The following is a 16,113-nucleotide window of genomic DNA, read 5'->3' as shown; positions in this document are numbered from 1 at the left end:
CTCGCCACTGCGCCACCTAGCTGCCCCCCCTTTTTTGTTTTTACACATAGATCTTTTTCCTTTGTTTTAACTTCTTTGGGATACAGATCTAGTAGGAGTATTGCTGAGTGAAAAGGAATGCACAGTTTTATAATCCTTTGGTCATAGTTCCTCCAGAATTGTTCCTCCAGAATAGCTGGAAAAGTTCTTCACTCCAATGACATTGCATTAGTGTACCAATTATTCTACATCCCTTCAGCATTTGTCAGTTTTATTTTACATCATACAAGCTGATCAGAAATGTCTGAGGTGGTACCTTAGCATTTCTCTAACCAATAATGATTTAGAGCATTTTTATGTGAATACTTTTAGCTTTGTTTTCTTCTTATGGAAACCTTCTTGTTCATATTCTTTGACCAGTTATCAATTAGAGAATGGCTCTTTGGGGGGGGGGGGGAATTTATTCATTGTGAAAAAAAAATCCTGCTTTCCTTCTAATTTTAGCTGCATTGCTTTTTGTTTGTACAAAACACCTAATTTCATATAATTATCTATTATGCTTCCCATGATTCTCTCTCTCTCTCTCTCTCTCTCTCTCTCTCTCTCTCTCTCTCTCTCTCTCTCTCCCTGTCTTTCTGACACTTCTCTAACTCTTTCTCTTTCCTTTAATCATAAACTATTCCCTTATCCATAGATCTGATCAATCGAATTATCCATGCTTTTGATATCACCCATTATGTCTAAATCATTTACCCATTTTGATCTTATCTTAGGATATGGTTTGAGATGTTGGTTTATGCTTTTATATCAAACAACTTTCCAGTTTTTCCAACAATTTTTTGTCAAATAGTGAATTCTTGGCACCAAAACTTGGATTTGGGTATTTAAGAAACACTGGATTTCTGTGGTTCTTTACTACCATGTATTGGTACCTAATCTATTTCATTGCTCTACCACCCTATTTCTTAGCCAATATCACAATATTTTGTGTCACTTTGTGATATAGTTTGAATTATGGAACTAGCAGTTTTCTTCATTTTTTTTCCATCCAATGATATTCTTGATGGAAACTCACTTCATTCAATATGTCTCCTCTGCTTCTATATGTCTGTACCCATCTTTCCCCTTGACTTCCAATAACAAGTTGGTTTTCTATCTCCAAATATCTTCATTTTCTGTTTAATATAATGATCACCTAAGTACAATTCAAAAAGGGATAATGTCTGATCTAAGCTTTTACATCTCTTCATTACTGCATACAGTACTCTTTAGATGACAGGTGTTTATTAAAAGTTGATAAACTTGGATTTGTTAGTATCGTGACTAGGCTTCTTTGATGGAAATATGAAAGACAAAAATCAATAGTTTACCTTAGTAAACTATTGTTTATAGAACCTATTGCTTGGCTTTCACCTTGTGCATAACCTTGAATATTATTGAAATATTGTTCTTTCATTTCATCTGAATTTTAAATTTTCAGTTTCAGATTTCTAACACTACATTGTCTTGTGTGCCTTTCTTCAGAACTGAAACTTCAGATTTGACTTTGTTAATCTCCTGATTGTTCTTTTAAAAATTATATTAACTACTTCACTTCAGTCAGTTTGAATAAAATGATATATTTCTTCTCATTACATTTATATTCTTTTTATTATTGGTAAATTTAATCTAAACAAAATATGTTTGTTATCATTAAGATTTTTGAAGAATAATTTAATTGGTTGGAATAGACTAGTCTCATAGGCAAACGTTAAGAAACATCATTTTTTTTAGGTTTTTGCAACATCAATGGGGTTAAGTGGCTCGCCCAAGGCCACACAGCTAGGTAATTATTAAGTGTCTGAGACCAGATTTGAACCCAGGTACTCCTGACTCCAGGGCTGGTGCTTTATCCACTGCACCACCTAGCCACCCCGAGACATCATTTTTTTTCAGAAAATAAAAACTCTTATTGCTTTTAAGAGAATTGTTTTGTTTTAATGGTCACATTTAAGTTGATACCTTATCTCTCTCCTTTTTTAGAATTAATTCAGTTATTTTCTCCATGATATACCAGGGATATTGGCCATTTTGCTAGATCAAGCAAAATTTTTGTTTGTGCCTAGCACAGATTGGTCTGTTAATAAGCATCTAATGATTGGTCAGGATTATATTTCTCTTTCTCATTTTTGCATGTCTCTCACCTTTCTCCAGTTCTAGAATTCCTTAAAGTTCCTTATTTGGATGGAATAAATAATGATATTTTATAACACTAAGGAGATTGAAAGTATAGGCATTTTCTTCAACTGCTAATGTGTATGACAACTGGTAATTTTATGAAAACACTAAATTTGAATATATAAGAATCAGAATCTTCAATATGTATTTGTATTTCTGGCATAATACCAGAAATTTTATTTGATAAAATTAGCGATCAGTGCCGCAGGAGTCACTAAATGTAATTCCTCTATAATTATATTTTTCTTTCTTTAGAAACAAAAAGGGAAAGGTGATTTTTTTTAAAAAAGGGGGAAGCTCTAAACTTTCATCGAAAATGTCATAAAACAATCATCCTGGTCTAGGCCTTTTTCATCTCACACAAGATCTGTTTTACCACAAGTTTTTTGACTCATCCTCAATTCACTAGTAAAGTGATTTTTCTTAATTGTAGGTCTGACCCTGTCACCCTCAAAAAGCTTAATTGGTTCCCTATCACCTCCAGAACTGAGGATAAAATCCTCTGTTTAGTAAGCAAAGTCCTTAATAAATTGCTCCTCTAGTTACCTTATACTTTACACAAGCCTCCATACATATTCTCTGCAGTTCAGTGACATTGACCTCTCCTTGTTCCTCAACAGGACTCTCCATCTCTTGGTTCTGTTCATTTTCTCTGATTGTCCTACAAGTGTGGACCTTTCTCCTTTCTCATCTCCACTGCTTGGCTTCTCTGGCTTCCTGCAGGTCCTACCTAAAATTTCATCTTCTGCAAAAAAAATCTTTCCAATTCATCCTTAATTCTAGCGGCTTCCTGTTGTTATTTCCAAATCATCTTGACTATAAATCATTCATTAGTAACCTTTGGCATGTTGTCTCCCCCAATAGACTCTGTGCTCCTTGAGAGCAGGGACTGTGTTTTTATCTTTCTTTATTTCCTAATGGTTAGCAAAGAACCTGGTACAAAATGGCTTTTAATATTGATTATTTAAAATGCATCATAAATATTTTGAAGTGCAAGTTTATATTATTCACATTCCTATAGTACTTAAAGGTTTACAAAGTGATTTTCTTGCCCAACTAACATTATTGTCCCCAATTTACTTGTGAAGAAACTGACTCTGAGAGGGTCAATGATTAGCCCAAGGCCACAGTATATGTCCTTCAGGAATCAGACCCAAGAAATCTGACTCTTCTGACTCTCCCATCCAGTATTCTTCCAGAATTTCTGTTTAGTATTCAAAAACGTCCAAATTTCCACCTCTACGACACGAAATATTAGGCTCATTTTGTTTACTTGTTATATTACCTTCTTTTTGAATATTTAAAACTAATTTCAAGATATAAAGGAACCAAAGTACCATTTTCTTTACAGTTAAGCAGCAGAAGTTATCATTATCCTAGTATATTTTTTCTCGGGGAGAAAACTACAGTCATGTGTCGAAAGAACTTTCAAAACTCCAAAAAATGATTTTAAAAAGTTTATGAAGGAAAATTAAATGCTGGATGATCATCTTTTTTTATATCACAAAGAAAATATTTAACTTACGCTTTGCTGCCACATGATGTCGCTGTCCACCATGGAATATCACTAAATAACCTCCTTTGGGCCTTGGAAAGTACTCTGTTTGGAGTTAAATGATGCAAAGCCTTGGCCGATGCTGCACAATAAGACTGGAAGAAACGGACATCCATATTTATCTTTATTCCAAGACTAGAATAAAGGCAAGAGTTTTGGCGATGGTGTTTTCCTGGGGAGGCATCTTGAGGGCTCAGCAGATGCTGCTCTTATTTCTGCTCCACACGTCCTGGGAGGTGGGATACGGCCAGGTCCATTACTCGGTGCCGGAAGAAGCGAAACACGGTACGTTCGTGGGACGAATCGCTCAGGACCTGGGTCTGGAGGTCGGGGAGCTGGTGTCGAGGTTATTCCGGGTGGTGTCGAAGAGCCGGAGGGATTACTTGGAGGTAAATGTGCAGAACGGTATTTTGTTTGTGAATTCCCGGATCGACAGGGAGGAGTTGTGCGGTCGCAGCCCTGTTTGCAGCATTCACTTGGAGGTGATCGTGGAGAAACCGCTGCAGGTTTTCCATGTAGAGGTGGAGATCAAGGACATTAATGACAACCCACCTTTGTTCTCAGTGAAGGAACAGCAACTGTTTCCTTATGAATCCAGATTGTTGGATTCAAGGTTTCCTATAGAGGGAGCCTCTGATCCAGATATTGGCTCGAACGCTTTACTTACTTATAGACTCAGCACAAATGATTACTTCATTCTGGAAGTAAAATCTAAGAATGACCAAAACAAATTAGTTGAACTAGTGTTGAAAAAAACACTAGACAGAGAGGAAGTTCCTGAGCATCACTTAATACTGACAGCCACAGATGGGGGGAAACCTGAACTGACTGGCACAATGCAGCTGCTCATCACAGTCCTGGATGTGAATGATAACGCCCCCACTTTTGAACGATCAGAATACGAAGTGAAGATATTAGAAAATGCAGCCCACGGAACCTTACTGATCAGACTGAATGCCTCCGATGCGGACGAGGGCATCAATCGGGAGATTTTATACTCTTTCAATAGTCTCTCTCCACCTGTGATTAAGGAAAAGTTTAATATAAATTCAGATTCAGGAGAAATTTCAATTCAAGGACTTCTGGATTTTGAAGATGTTGATTCTTATGAAATTCGAGTTGATGGGACAGACAAAGGGACTCCCCCAATGATTGGTCATTGCACCGTGCTGGTGGAAGTCCTTGATGCCAATGACAATAGTCCAGATGTCATAGTGACGTCATTGTCGCTGCCTGTCAGAGAGGATGCCCCTCCTGGCACAGTCATTGCTTTAATCAGTGTGTCTGACCCAGACTCTGGTGCCAACGGACAGGTGACTTGCTCACTATTCCCCCCTGGACCCTTCACGCTGGTGTCCACCTTCAGAAATTACTATTCGCTGGTGCTGGAGGGCTCTGTGGACCGCGAGAGCGTGCCGGCCTATGAGCTGGTGGTGACCGCGAGGGACGGCGGCAAGCCGGCGCTCTGGGCCACTGCCAGCGTGTCTGTGGCCATCGGAGACGTGAATGATAACGCGCCGGCCTTCGAGCAGCCCGTGTACACGGTGTTTGTGAGGGAGAACAACCCGCCCGGCAGTCACATCTTCACGGTGTCGGCGTCCGACCCGGATGCGCAGGAGAACGCGCTGGTGTCGTACTCCCTGGTGGAGAGGCGGGTGGGGGAGCGCCCGCTGTCGAGCTACGTGTCCGTGCACTCGGAGAGCGGGAAAGTGTACGCTCTGCAGCCCCTGGACCACGAGGAGCTGGAGCTGCTGCAGTTCCAGGTGAGCGCCCGCGATGCCGGCTTCCCTCCTCTGGGCAGCAACGTGAGCCTGCAGGTGTTTGTTCTCGATGAAAACGACAACCCTCCTGTGGTTCTGCCCCCTCACTCCGGGTCCGGGGCAGGCGGCGTTCCAGTAACTGAGTTGGTGTCCCAGTCGGTGTCAGCGGGCCACGTGGTGGCCAAGATCCGGGCAGTTGACTCGGATTCTGGGTACAACGCGTGGCTGTCTTATGAGCTGCTGCCTGAGACGGGCGTGGGTCGCGGCCCTTTCCGCGTGGGGCTGTACACTGGTGAGATCAGCCTAACACGGGCTCTGGAGGAATCTGACGGGCCGAGGCTGATGCTGCTGGTGCTGGTGAAAGATCATGGAGAACCCGCCCTGTCCACCACAGCCACTGTGTGTGTCTCGGTGGTGGAGAATGGACAGACTTCAAAGAGTTTCTCAGGGGCGTCGGGGATCTCGGCAAAGGCTGGCGTGGGAAAAGAGACAGCGCTGGTGGATGTGAATGTGTATTTGATCATCGCCATCTGCTCAGTGTCCAGCCTGTTGGTGCTGAGTCTACTGTTGTACGTGGCACTTCGGTGCTCGGCTCCTCCACAGGCCTCCTATGGGCCTGGCAAGCCCACACTGGTGTGCTCAAGTGACGTGGGGAGTTGGTCTTACTCTCAGCAGCGTCGGCAGGTTTGCTCTGGAGAAGCGTCTGCCAAGAACGACCTCATGGCCTTCAGCCCTAACCTTCCTCCGTGTCCTGTTTCTGGGGAAAGAGGCCAGAAGCAAGAGGCTGGCCTGGATAACTCAGGGAAGGTGGGTGACAACTGTTTATATATTTTTATTTCTGTTTACAAAAAATTCCTATTTCCCTCAAAATGCTGGACAACTCTTGGTACTCAATATTTTTCCTTTAAAATTTTTATTTTCTCTCTTCTAAATATCCCTTTCATTTCTTAAAAACCTGATAAAATTTCTCAAGTCTTCTTTTCCCCTCTTCCATTTCTTTTTCCTCCATCTTCTTCCCTTTTTTCCCATTCTCTTCCCTCTTATGGGTGGGCCTTTTTTTGGGACATACTTTCTCTTATCTTTTACTTAGAGCATCATGAAAAGAGTAATATTTGTATGGAATTCTTCTGCTGGCTAATTCCCATTATATATCTCTGTTCTAAAAAGAATTACATAATTATTTTGTACCATACATATCATTAGTATGAATATTACCTTCTGCAAAATTCTCATTTTGATTATTCTTGAATGCATTCCATTTCTTTGGTAGGCAAAGCCAATGTTTGAAACCTTAGTGATAAGACTGAATGTTACTTTGTTATTAATAACATTTATAGACTCTCTGAAAAATGCTTTATAAAGCACAGAATTAGTCATCTATGCTACAGTTAACCAACATGGATATATCACATTAAAATTTGCAAAATGTTTTGTGTATATTTTTGAATTTGATCTTCACAAAAATCTTGTGAGATAAGTGCTCATGATATAAAAGCTCTAAGTTACTTTTGGATTTTTCATCCAATTGTTTGAGTTCTTTGAGTTTCCATCAGTTACATATTTATGGAATTCTGGGTTTTATTTAGTTTTTGTCCCCTCCATATTCCAGGTCATTCACGGATTTATTCTATGTATTCTGTTATAGATTGAATTAAAATTATTTTAGAAGGTGATATCTGATTAGCACTCAACCAAATAAAGTTACTTCCAGAATAGAAGAGATGATGAAGTTTGGGAGTTGAGTATCATTTCAGTTAATCAGAAAACCTCTTTTGGTGAAAATATGCAAATTATTGGCTTTGTAGCAACCAAGATTAGAGAACTAATCTTTACTTTGATACAATTAGAAACTTCAGTCTTATTGCTTGATCTTTGAAAGCCAATACTTGTGGAATAGGTCACTTCAGTGCTTGTTGTTTGGCTTGTGGAAGGACTTCTCTGAAAATTACAATCTTCTGGAAAAAGAACTGGGACATCCAAGTATGAATTTCAGGCATGGATCCAGACAGTTTCAGGCCAGAGAGGCAAAGTTCATCATCCAATATCCTCACATCTGCATCTACTACCTCTTAGATTATTCATGGCTAGAGCTGTATCCTGATTCAAATCTGATCTGTAACTTCTTGCCTATGGGAAAACCTCCTTTAGAAAAAGGATCCCGAAGTGCATTTGACAGGAAAATCCCAATACTACTCAGTTTGGATATCTTACAGGATCTTAAGCTAGCAATATATATTATACATATATATTTATAATATATGATATTCACACACTCATCATTTCAGAAAGTGAGATCTTAAATATGATTGCTTGACTTTAGAATTATGAAAAACCAGGGAAGACTTTTTTTTTATTTTTAATAACGCAAGTGCTTTCAATTTCTATAAGGCAAACTCAGAACACCACTCTATCATTTATACTTTTTAGTGAATAATAATTAACTTTTGCCTGCATACAACATACTGATTCTTTCGAATTCAAATTCTTGTGCTTTCCCAAACACTTTATGTCATAAGTCCTCAGGGAAAGTTTCATGCACTTATCCAAAGCAAAAGAAGGAAGACTAGGGATGACTGGGGAGATTTTTCTGAGTGCCAAACAGACATCCTTGAGGTAGATTTGTTCCAGGTGTAGATGAATACTTTGGCCTATTTAAAACAAGCCCGGAAAATTTGAAGAGTCTTATGAGTCTTCAACAAGTTGTGTGGTGTTAAGGATAAAACTACATCAGACTAGAAATCAGAATTATAACTAGTGGGGCAGCTAGGATAGAGAACAGTGACCCTGGAGTCAGGAGAACCTAAGTTAAGATCCAGCCTCAGGCACTTAATAATTAGTTAGCTATATGACCTTGAGCAAGTCACTTAACCCCATTGACTTGTAAAAATAAAAAAAAATGAATCATAAATAGGTGGAATGAAAATAAATCAGATTGTTATGAAATTAAATATAAAAAATAATGGTATAATTGTGATTATTAAGACAAATTTTACTGTATACTTTTTTAAAAGTACAGAGATGGTAGAAATAACATTTTGGCTAAATTTAATAAGGATTTATTTGGCCTCTACTCTGTATGGCATCCAATGTGACCAAGAATAATGAATGGTAATGCTTCAACATTTGTACAGAAAGTTTCTTCTAATGCTGAATTGAGAAAAGAATTCAACACTATGCCTGCAGCTTGCAGAACTAAATAGTTTTATCTGGGAACATTAGACCTAATGTAATTAGATAAAATAATAAATAAAAGAAAGTGATTCCTGACCCAGATTTAGATTACCATTATGTTGGGACTTCATAGCAGCAATTGAGAATTAATATCCTGGAGCAAAGAAGTTCGTAGCTATATGTGGCCCATCCAAGACTCCAAATCTCTCATTTCTCACAAGCTTGGCAATTTATTTGAATCAGAAATACATTTATCTGATACAGTTAAAATCCATTTCCACCTCACAAGTATAGGTTTTGCCTGAGATACCCACTCACATAAGTATCTGATGGTTCATTATACACCCAAAATGCCAAATTTGAGCAACTGCCATAGAAATGTATTACCTTACTTAGAAACATTTGCATTTTAAAGCACATTTTAAAATAGAAATGTACATCATAGAGCCGGGTTCAAGGTATTGGGACTACATATCTTGTTTTTGAGCAAAGAATGTGTTACAAAAGGAAGCTTGCTAGGGTTATGGTAAATCAGTAATGTTGGTTTTGAGGAAAGATCACTGGATAAGAAATTAGATTTGAATTGAATATGGTATAATTATTTGTTCTGTGATCTTATGTAAATTACTTGATCTCATATCTATAATATGGAAAAATTGTATTTTTACCTCTCTTCCTCCACCCCAGGGGTACTGTGAGACTAAACTAAATTAGGGGATAAGCTCTGTTAGAGAATAATTAAATGCTGGCTTTGGAATTAGAGAACCTGCTCTTGAAAGCTAGGTCTGTAACTTTTTTCTTGTGTGAACTTGGGCAAGTCACTTTTTTGGGGCATCTTGTCTTCATTTGTAAAATAAAAATTTTTGACAAAATAATCCCCAAAATTCTGTACAACTCTAAGCCCACGATGTTTTAATGGCAAAAGGACTTTTTAAGTAATGAAGAAGAATATATCACTTATAGTTTTTGTTTATTTAATTTTTCAAAGATTGTAAGGCAGTACTAGGACTCTTGAGACCCATGGAAAAAGGCAAAAAGGGTGATGTGTTGAAGAGAAGTGTTACTCATTCCAAGGTTTTGGTTAAAGGGGTGACTTCTCCAAACCCCAGTTGGTTTCAGCCCTCCTCCCATTCTATGCAGATATAGGTAGACAGAAAGTTTTCTTCTCTTAACTTTCATTTCTCCATTATGGAAGGCAGTTGGTTTTAGAGTCAGGAAGGCCTGGGTTCAAGTCCTGCTTATCATACATACAACTTGTGTGATACAGGGCAAACTTCTCTCTGCTTCTCAGGACTAAAAGACTATGAGCTGCAGAGCAAGTGCTAATCTTCTTTAGTAGAGAGAATTTACTTATAAGGAATTCTGTAAACCGATGAAACAGATACAGGAAGAAGAGAGGAAGAGGCAACCTCCAATTTTCTCAGTTTAAGTTGATAAGCATTAGAGATATTCAGGTGTCTAAATTTTTTTCCATAAGCACTTTTAGATTGATACTTTTTAAAAAAGTGTCATCAATCAACTAGTATCAAATAAGATTTTATATAAGTTTAAAATCAAAGTGATAGTATTTTTGTCTGAAGATGTGGAAGAAAAACTAATCACATTATAATCTCTAAGGTTATTCTCTTTAGGGAAAATGAGACTTTTCATGTGAGGTATAATCTGGGGAAAATTTTTCCATTTTGAGATATGATTTCTCAGTGATAAAGAAAAACATTTAGAGAAAAGAAATAATTTTATTTTAACTCTAGCAGATGCAATAGAGGGGAGAAAGGACATTTTATTTTCACAGTTATAACTTTCTAGAGCCAATGGGAAGAAATGCAGCTTAATGAAGGAAAGTTGACCATGGAATCAGAAAAACTAGGAAAGTAGAGGGGAAATCTGATTGATATGTAAAGGCATGACATTTTCCATTTAAGTAACAAAAAATTGATAGCAAATCAAAGGAACATGACAAACAGTAAAGCCTGACACAATACTACAGTACAATAATAATTTCCCCATTATTCAGGTAGAAAAAAATCTATTATCTTGTATGTATGTTATGGAACTTTATAGGTGATGATATGAAAAGGAAATTATAATATATTCTTGGATATTATATAAAATAACGTTGTAAAATGAAACTATAATTTCAAGAGTTCTACTAGACATATGAAATTAACAACAGATAAATCTAAGAAGACTGAAGAAATAAAACCTGCACCAAATTAATCGCGATAGTACTTACAAATTGAACCACATGATGTCGCCATACTCCGCAAAGTGAGTTTCTAACAAAGAAACCACTTTCTCCTGGGTGGTAGAAAGAAGCTCATTCAATAGCTGCTTCGGAGAACACGAAAGGGACCAGAACCGGAAAAAAAAAATTGGATTTAAAGATTCACAGAATATTCCTAAAGATGATGTCTGTTTCGAGTCATAAATAGATGACATTATTCTTGAAGAAAGGATTTGCGATGGGATTTTCCGGGCGAGGCGGTCTGAATCTTTTGCATTGTCTTCTTATTTACTCAGCCTGGGAGGTGGGGAGCGGCCAGGTTCATTATTCGGTGCCGGAGGAAGCGAAACATGGTACGTTCGTGGGCCGCATTGCTCAGGATTTGGGTCTGGAGGTCGGGGAGCTGGTGTCTAGGCTATTCCGGATGGTTTCTCCCGACCGTAAGGACAACCTGGAGGTAAATGTGCAAAATGGCATTTTGTTTGTGAATTCGCGGATCGATCGTGAGGAGCTGTGCGGTCGCAGCCCTGTTTGTAGCATCCACTTGGAGGTGATTGTGGACAAACCTCTGCAGGTTTTCCATGTGGAGGTGGAGATCAAGGACATTAATGATAACCCACCGATGTTCTCAGCAGCACAAAAGAATCTTTTTATTTCTGAATCCAGCCCATTAGACTCTCGTTTTCCACTAGAGGGCGCATCGGATGCAGATATCGGGGTGAATGCTGTTCTTACTTACAAGCTAAGCCCAAATGATTTTTTCTCTCTTGATATACAAAGCAATGATGAACAAATTAAACCTCTCAATTTGGTATTGAAGAAACTTTTAGACAGAGAAGAAACTCCCGAACTTCACTTATTGCTTACTGCCACTGATGGGGGCAATCCAGAACTTACTGGATCAGTTCAACTGCAGATCTCAGTATTAGATGTGAACGATAATGCCCCTAAATTTGACAAAAAAGTGTATAAAGTTAGATTAGCAGAAAACTCGTTAAACGAGACAATGGTAATAAAAGTAATTGCCTCAGATATGGACGAAGGAACAAACAGCCAAATTATTTACTCATTTGAGAGAGATGTCCCCCCAAATGTACTGTCTAAGTTTTCAATAGATCCAATGGATGGAGACATCAGAGTGATTGGACCAATAGATTTCGAAGAAAGTAAATCATATCAAATCCAGGTAGAGGCGACCGATAAGGGAATTCCCAAGATGGTGGGTCACTGCATGATCTTGGTTGAAGTGATGGACGTCAATGATAATGTCCCCGAAGTAGCAGTGAAGTCGCTGTTGCTACCAGTTCCAGAAGACTCTCCATCGGGCACAGTTATCGCTCTCATCAGCGTGTCTGACAGAGACTCAGGTACCAACGGACAAGTGACTTGTTCGCTGTCACCCCCAAATCCTTTCACGCTGGTGTCCACCTTCAGAAATTACTACTCGTTAGTGTTGGAGGGGTCTCTAGACAGGGAGAGAGTGCCGGCTTACGAGTTAGTGGTGACTGCGAGAGATGGTGGGAAGCCAGTGCTTTGGGCTACTGCCAGCGTGACTGTGACCATTGCCGATGTGAACGATAATGCACCTACCTTTGAGCAGCCTGTATATACAGTGTTCGTGAAGGAGAATAATCCGCCCGGCAGTCACATCTTCACGGTGTCGGCGTCCGACCCGGATGCGCAGGAGAACGCGCTGGTGTCGTACTCCCTGGTGGAGAGGCGGGTGGGGGAGCGCCCGCTGTCGAGCTACGTGTCCGTGCACTCGGAGAGCGGGAAAGTGTTCGCTCTGCAGCCCCTGGACCACGAGGAGCTGGAGCTGCTGCAGTTCCAGGTGAGCGCCCGCGATGCCGGCTTCCCTCCTCTGGGCAGCAACGTGAGCCTGCAGGTGTTCATCCTGGACGAGAACGACAACGCTCCAGTTGTGCTGCCGCCTCACGCTGGGGTTAGTCCAGGAAGCACGCTGTTGTCACAGTCGGTGGCTGTGGGCCACGTCGTGGCGAAGATTCGGGCTGTGGATGCAGATTCTGGCTACAATGCGTGGCTGTCTTTTGAGGTGCTGCCAGAGATGGGCATTACTCGTAGCCCTTTCCGCGTGGGTCTGTACTCAGGTGAGATCAGTACTACTCGGTCCTTGGAGGAGACAGATGGACTGAGGCAGATGTTGCTGATTCTAGTAAAAGACCACGGGGAGCCCCCTCTATCAGCCACTGCCACTCTGAGTATATCCGTGGTGGAGAGTGGGCAGGCACTCAAGACTTTCTCTAGTGTGTCCAGGTCAGTGGCTAGTGTCGGGAAAGAGGCAATGGCGCTGGATGTGAATGTTTATCTAATAATCGCCATCTGCTCAGTATCCAGCCTGTTGGTGCTGAGTCTGCTGTTGTACGTAGCACTGCGGTGTTCAGCTCCGGTACAGGATGTTTATGGACCCGGGAAGCCCACGTTGGTGTGTTCAAGCGAGGTAGGAAGCTGGTCCTATTCCCAGCAAAGGCGGCAGAAGGTTTGCTCTGGAGAAGGAGGTGCCAAAAGCGATCTTATAGCCTTCAGCCCCAACCTCCCTCCGTGTTCTGGCCAAGCAGACAGTACCGAGCAGCAGGCAGTGGGGCAGGATCATTCTGCCAAGGTGGGTACTAGAGTTTTTAAAAACTGATTATTCAATTTATATTTGATCACAGGAGCTATTTTTCTCAAAAATTTACGTAGGGCTTTTTCTCCCATTTTCTTTATTTGGCTATTTTTCTCAAGTCACTCATCAAATTAAACTTGTTATTTCTGAAAACTTTCCCTGGAGATCAAACAGCTAATTCCTCTTTATTTTACTTGTTTAATATTTTGGAACATTAGGTGACATTATTTGCATTCGTTTACGATGAATAATGGCTAACATATAAAGGTTTTAAAGGTACTACACATACTATATGCTCAATGCTTTACATATATTATCTCCTATCCTCACAACTCTAATATATCAGTCAATTTTAGTTATATACTAATATAATTACATAAGTTAATTTTAATTTTAATTATAAACTTTGTTATCAATAATTCTCTAGAGTATTTTTTTAAAGTGCGCTTTAGGTTCCTCACTGAACTTTTTAAATGACCTTTAAATAGTTCTTTGGTACATGTTTTTAAAAAGGAAAATGTTTTTTTTAAATTAATCATTAAGCATTCTCCTAGCAGAGCACTCTACATGGTGACTCATATTTTTGTTTTACATCTAAGGGGCTCCTGAAATAGGATTTCCTTGGGAAAAATCTCCTAGATTGGTTAGTTATTACTAGATGTAACTTGAAATTTTTTTATGTTTATGAATTACTCCAAGGTTGAGGGGAGAGATCAGAAAATAATAATAATATAATAAACTTGGTGGAATTTCTTACTAAACAAGAAAAAGTAGCTTTATTAGCATTCTTTATTTGTGCATGAATTTAGTTTTTGAAGTGGAGTTTCTTTAAAATCTTGGGGAAAAAAGCAGGGTTTCAGTCTTAGACTAGTGCTTTTCTGCACATAAGGATTGTCATTTTCTTGAAAGGCATGTCAGATATTTGATGTTCCAAATTCTCAGGAAATTTTCTTATTTTTTCTTAATTTTTTTCTTGGATAGATGATCTGTTGATCAAAGACTACATCGTATTCCTAAACTTCAAAGGATGTTTTGTCATTTTGTCTTGCTGTGCTCAGGTAGATCAGAGAGATCACTGTGAAGTTTATGCACTAGTTGTATAGTAAGTATAGTTGTATAGTAAGAAGTATAAGAGAACTTTGATCGAAAGCTTGACATATCTTTCTGGGGAAAATACACACAGACAGCAAGACAGAAAGAAACAGAATCAGAGACAGACAGAATCAAGAGAGGGAGAAGAAACAGGAAAGAGAGAAAAAGAGAGAAAAGGTTGGAGAAAACAAGAAAAGATTAAGGAATGAGAGTGACAGGAAGCTCCTGGAGAGAGAGAAGGGGGTGGGAAATGGGGGACAATAGCCAAAAATTTTTTTGGAAGTAGTTTTTCAAGGTTAAAAAATAAAAGGATGGGGGCAGCTAGGTGGATAGAGTACTGGCCCTGAAGCCAGGAGTACCTGAGTTCAAATCAGACCTCAGACACTTAATAATTGCCTAGCTGTGTGACCTTGGACAAGTCACTCCTACTCCCATTGCCTTAAATTAAAAAAATAAGAAGGCCAACATTTTGCAGACTGTTATAAATATTCTTTACAAGAAGAAAGTGAGCAGTTTTGGAAATGGTGAGCTCCAAAAAATGTATATCCATTTACTTTACTCCAGAACTATGATTTCATTGGAGAAGAGAACTTTCAGTATGGAACCTCATTTCAGATATGCAGATCTCCAATTTGTATATAGTCTACCTACATGATTAAATGATTTGCTCAGTATCATTCAACTTTAATATGTTAGAGCAATTTCCAAAGCAATTTTATATTCAGAGTTATAACAAATTAGTAGGGATAAAGTAGGGATAAAGATACAGGAATAGTTACTGTGTGCAATGAAAAGAAGCAGTTATCTGACTTATTCAAAAGAACTTTGGATTCTGAAACCTGGTAAATATAAAGAATAAATAGTTACTATTACCATCAGAGAAATTTAACATGAAATCCATTAGTCATGTAATCCAAGAAATCGAATCTCATTACCAAGTATCAAAGTGACATGCCAAGAGAGAAACCACATCAATTTAAAGTAGAAACTAATTTGCAACCCCTAAGGGAGAATATTATTGCAGCATTGCCTAACAAAATGGGTCTTTCAAAAGGATGAATGAAATACAACTAAGCTCTATCATACCATACATATTTTTAGATGAAACTGGAAATTGGATAACAAAGTTTATGCAAAATGAAGCAAAGCAAATTTTGTGCTTCTGGATCATTCAAACATCTCACAGGTTGTATATACTGAGTAACTGATTTCTCTGAGTTCAAAGAACTTTATTGCAACACAGGCCTTATAAATATAATTCACAGATCACCTTTAGTATTCAGAATAGAATGAATTATAGCAATGAACCCTCCTCCCCATAAACTTGGGACAAACTCTCTCCCAGCTATACCCAATTTCAGAGGGAAATGTGGACATAAGCACTAAGTAGGGAGGTACACATTTACATGAACATTTTTCATCAAAGCAACTCTTAACTTCTAACTTTTAAAAGAGACCCTGAAGTCTTTTCTCTTCTCATTGTACTCTTTTC

At 39.0% G+C, this 16,113-nt stretch overlaps 1 protein-coding gene and 1 pseudogene across 7 annotated transcripts in view; both read left to right on the top strand.

The window, feature by feature from the left end:
• LOC141506235 (protocadherin alpha-8-like) overlaps positions 1 to 16,113 on the top strand; it is a 300,051-nt gene that overhangs the window by 60,624 nt on the left and 223,314 nt on the right. Inside the window, exon 1 of one of the 7 annotated variants that reach the window (XM_074212804.1) lies at positions 1,584 to 6,318. The exons of 4 other annotated variants lie outside the window; for them this stretch is intronic. In XM_074212804.1, the coding sequence (XP_074068905.1) occupies positions 3,811 to 6,318 (2,508 nt within the window). In that variant the 5' untranslated portion in view covers positions 1,584 to 3,810. Of the gene's footprint in view, positions 1 to 1,583; positions 6,319 to 16,113 lie in introns of those variants that run through there. 2 more of the 7 variants (XM_074212803.1, XM_074212795.1) reach the window with 2 other exon arrangements.
• Positions 6,347 to 13,570, top strand: LOC141506239 (protocadherin alpha-9 pseudogene; annotated as a pseudogene).

Source organism: Macrotis lagotis, chromosome 1, assembly GCF_037893015.1.
Source record: "Macrotis lagotis isolate mMagLag1 chromosome 1, bilby.v1.9.chrom.fasta, whole genome shotgun sequence".
Taxonomy (NCBI): Eukaryota; Metazoa; Chordata; class Mammalia; order Peramelemorphia; family Peramelidae; genus Macrotis; species Macrotis lagotis.
Note: the sequence above shows the minus strand (reverse complement) of the source record. Positions and strands in the feature narration are given on the sequence as shown.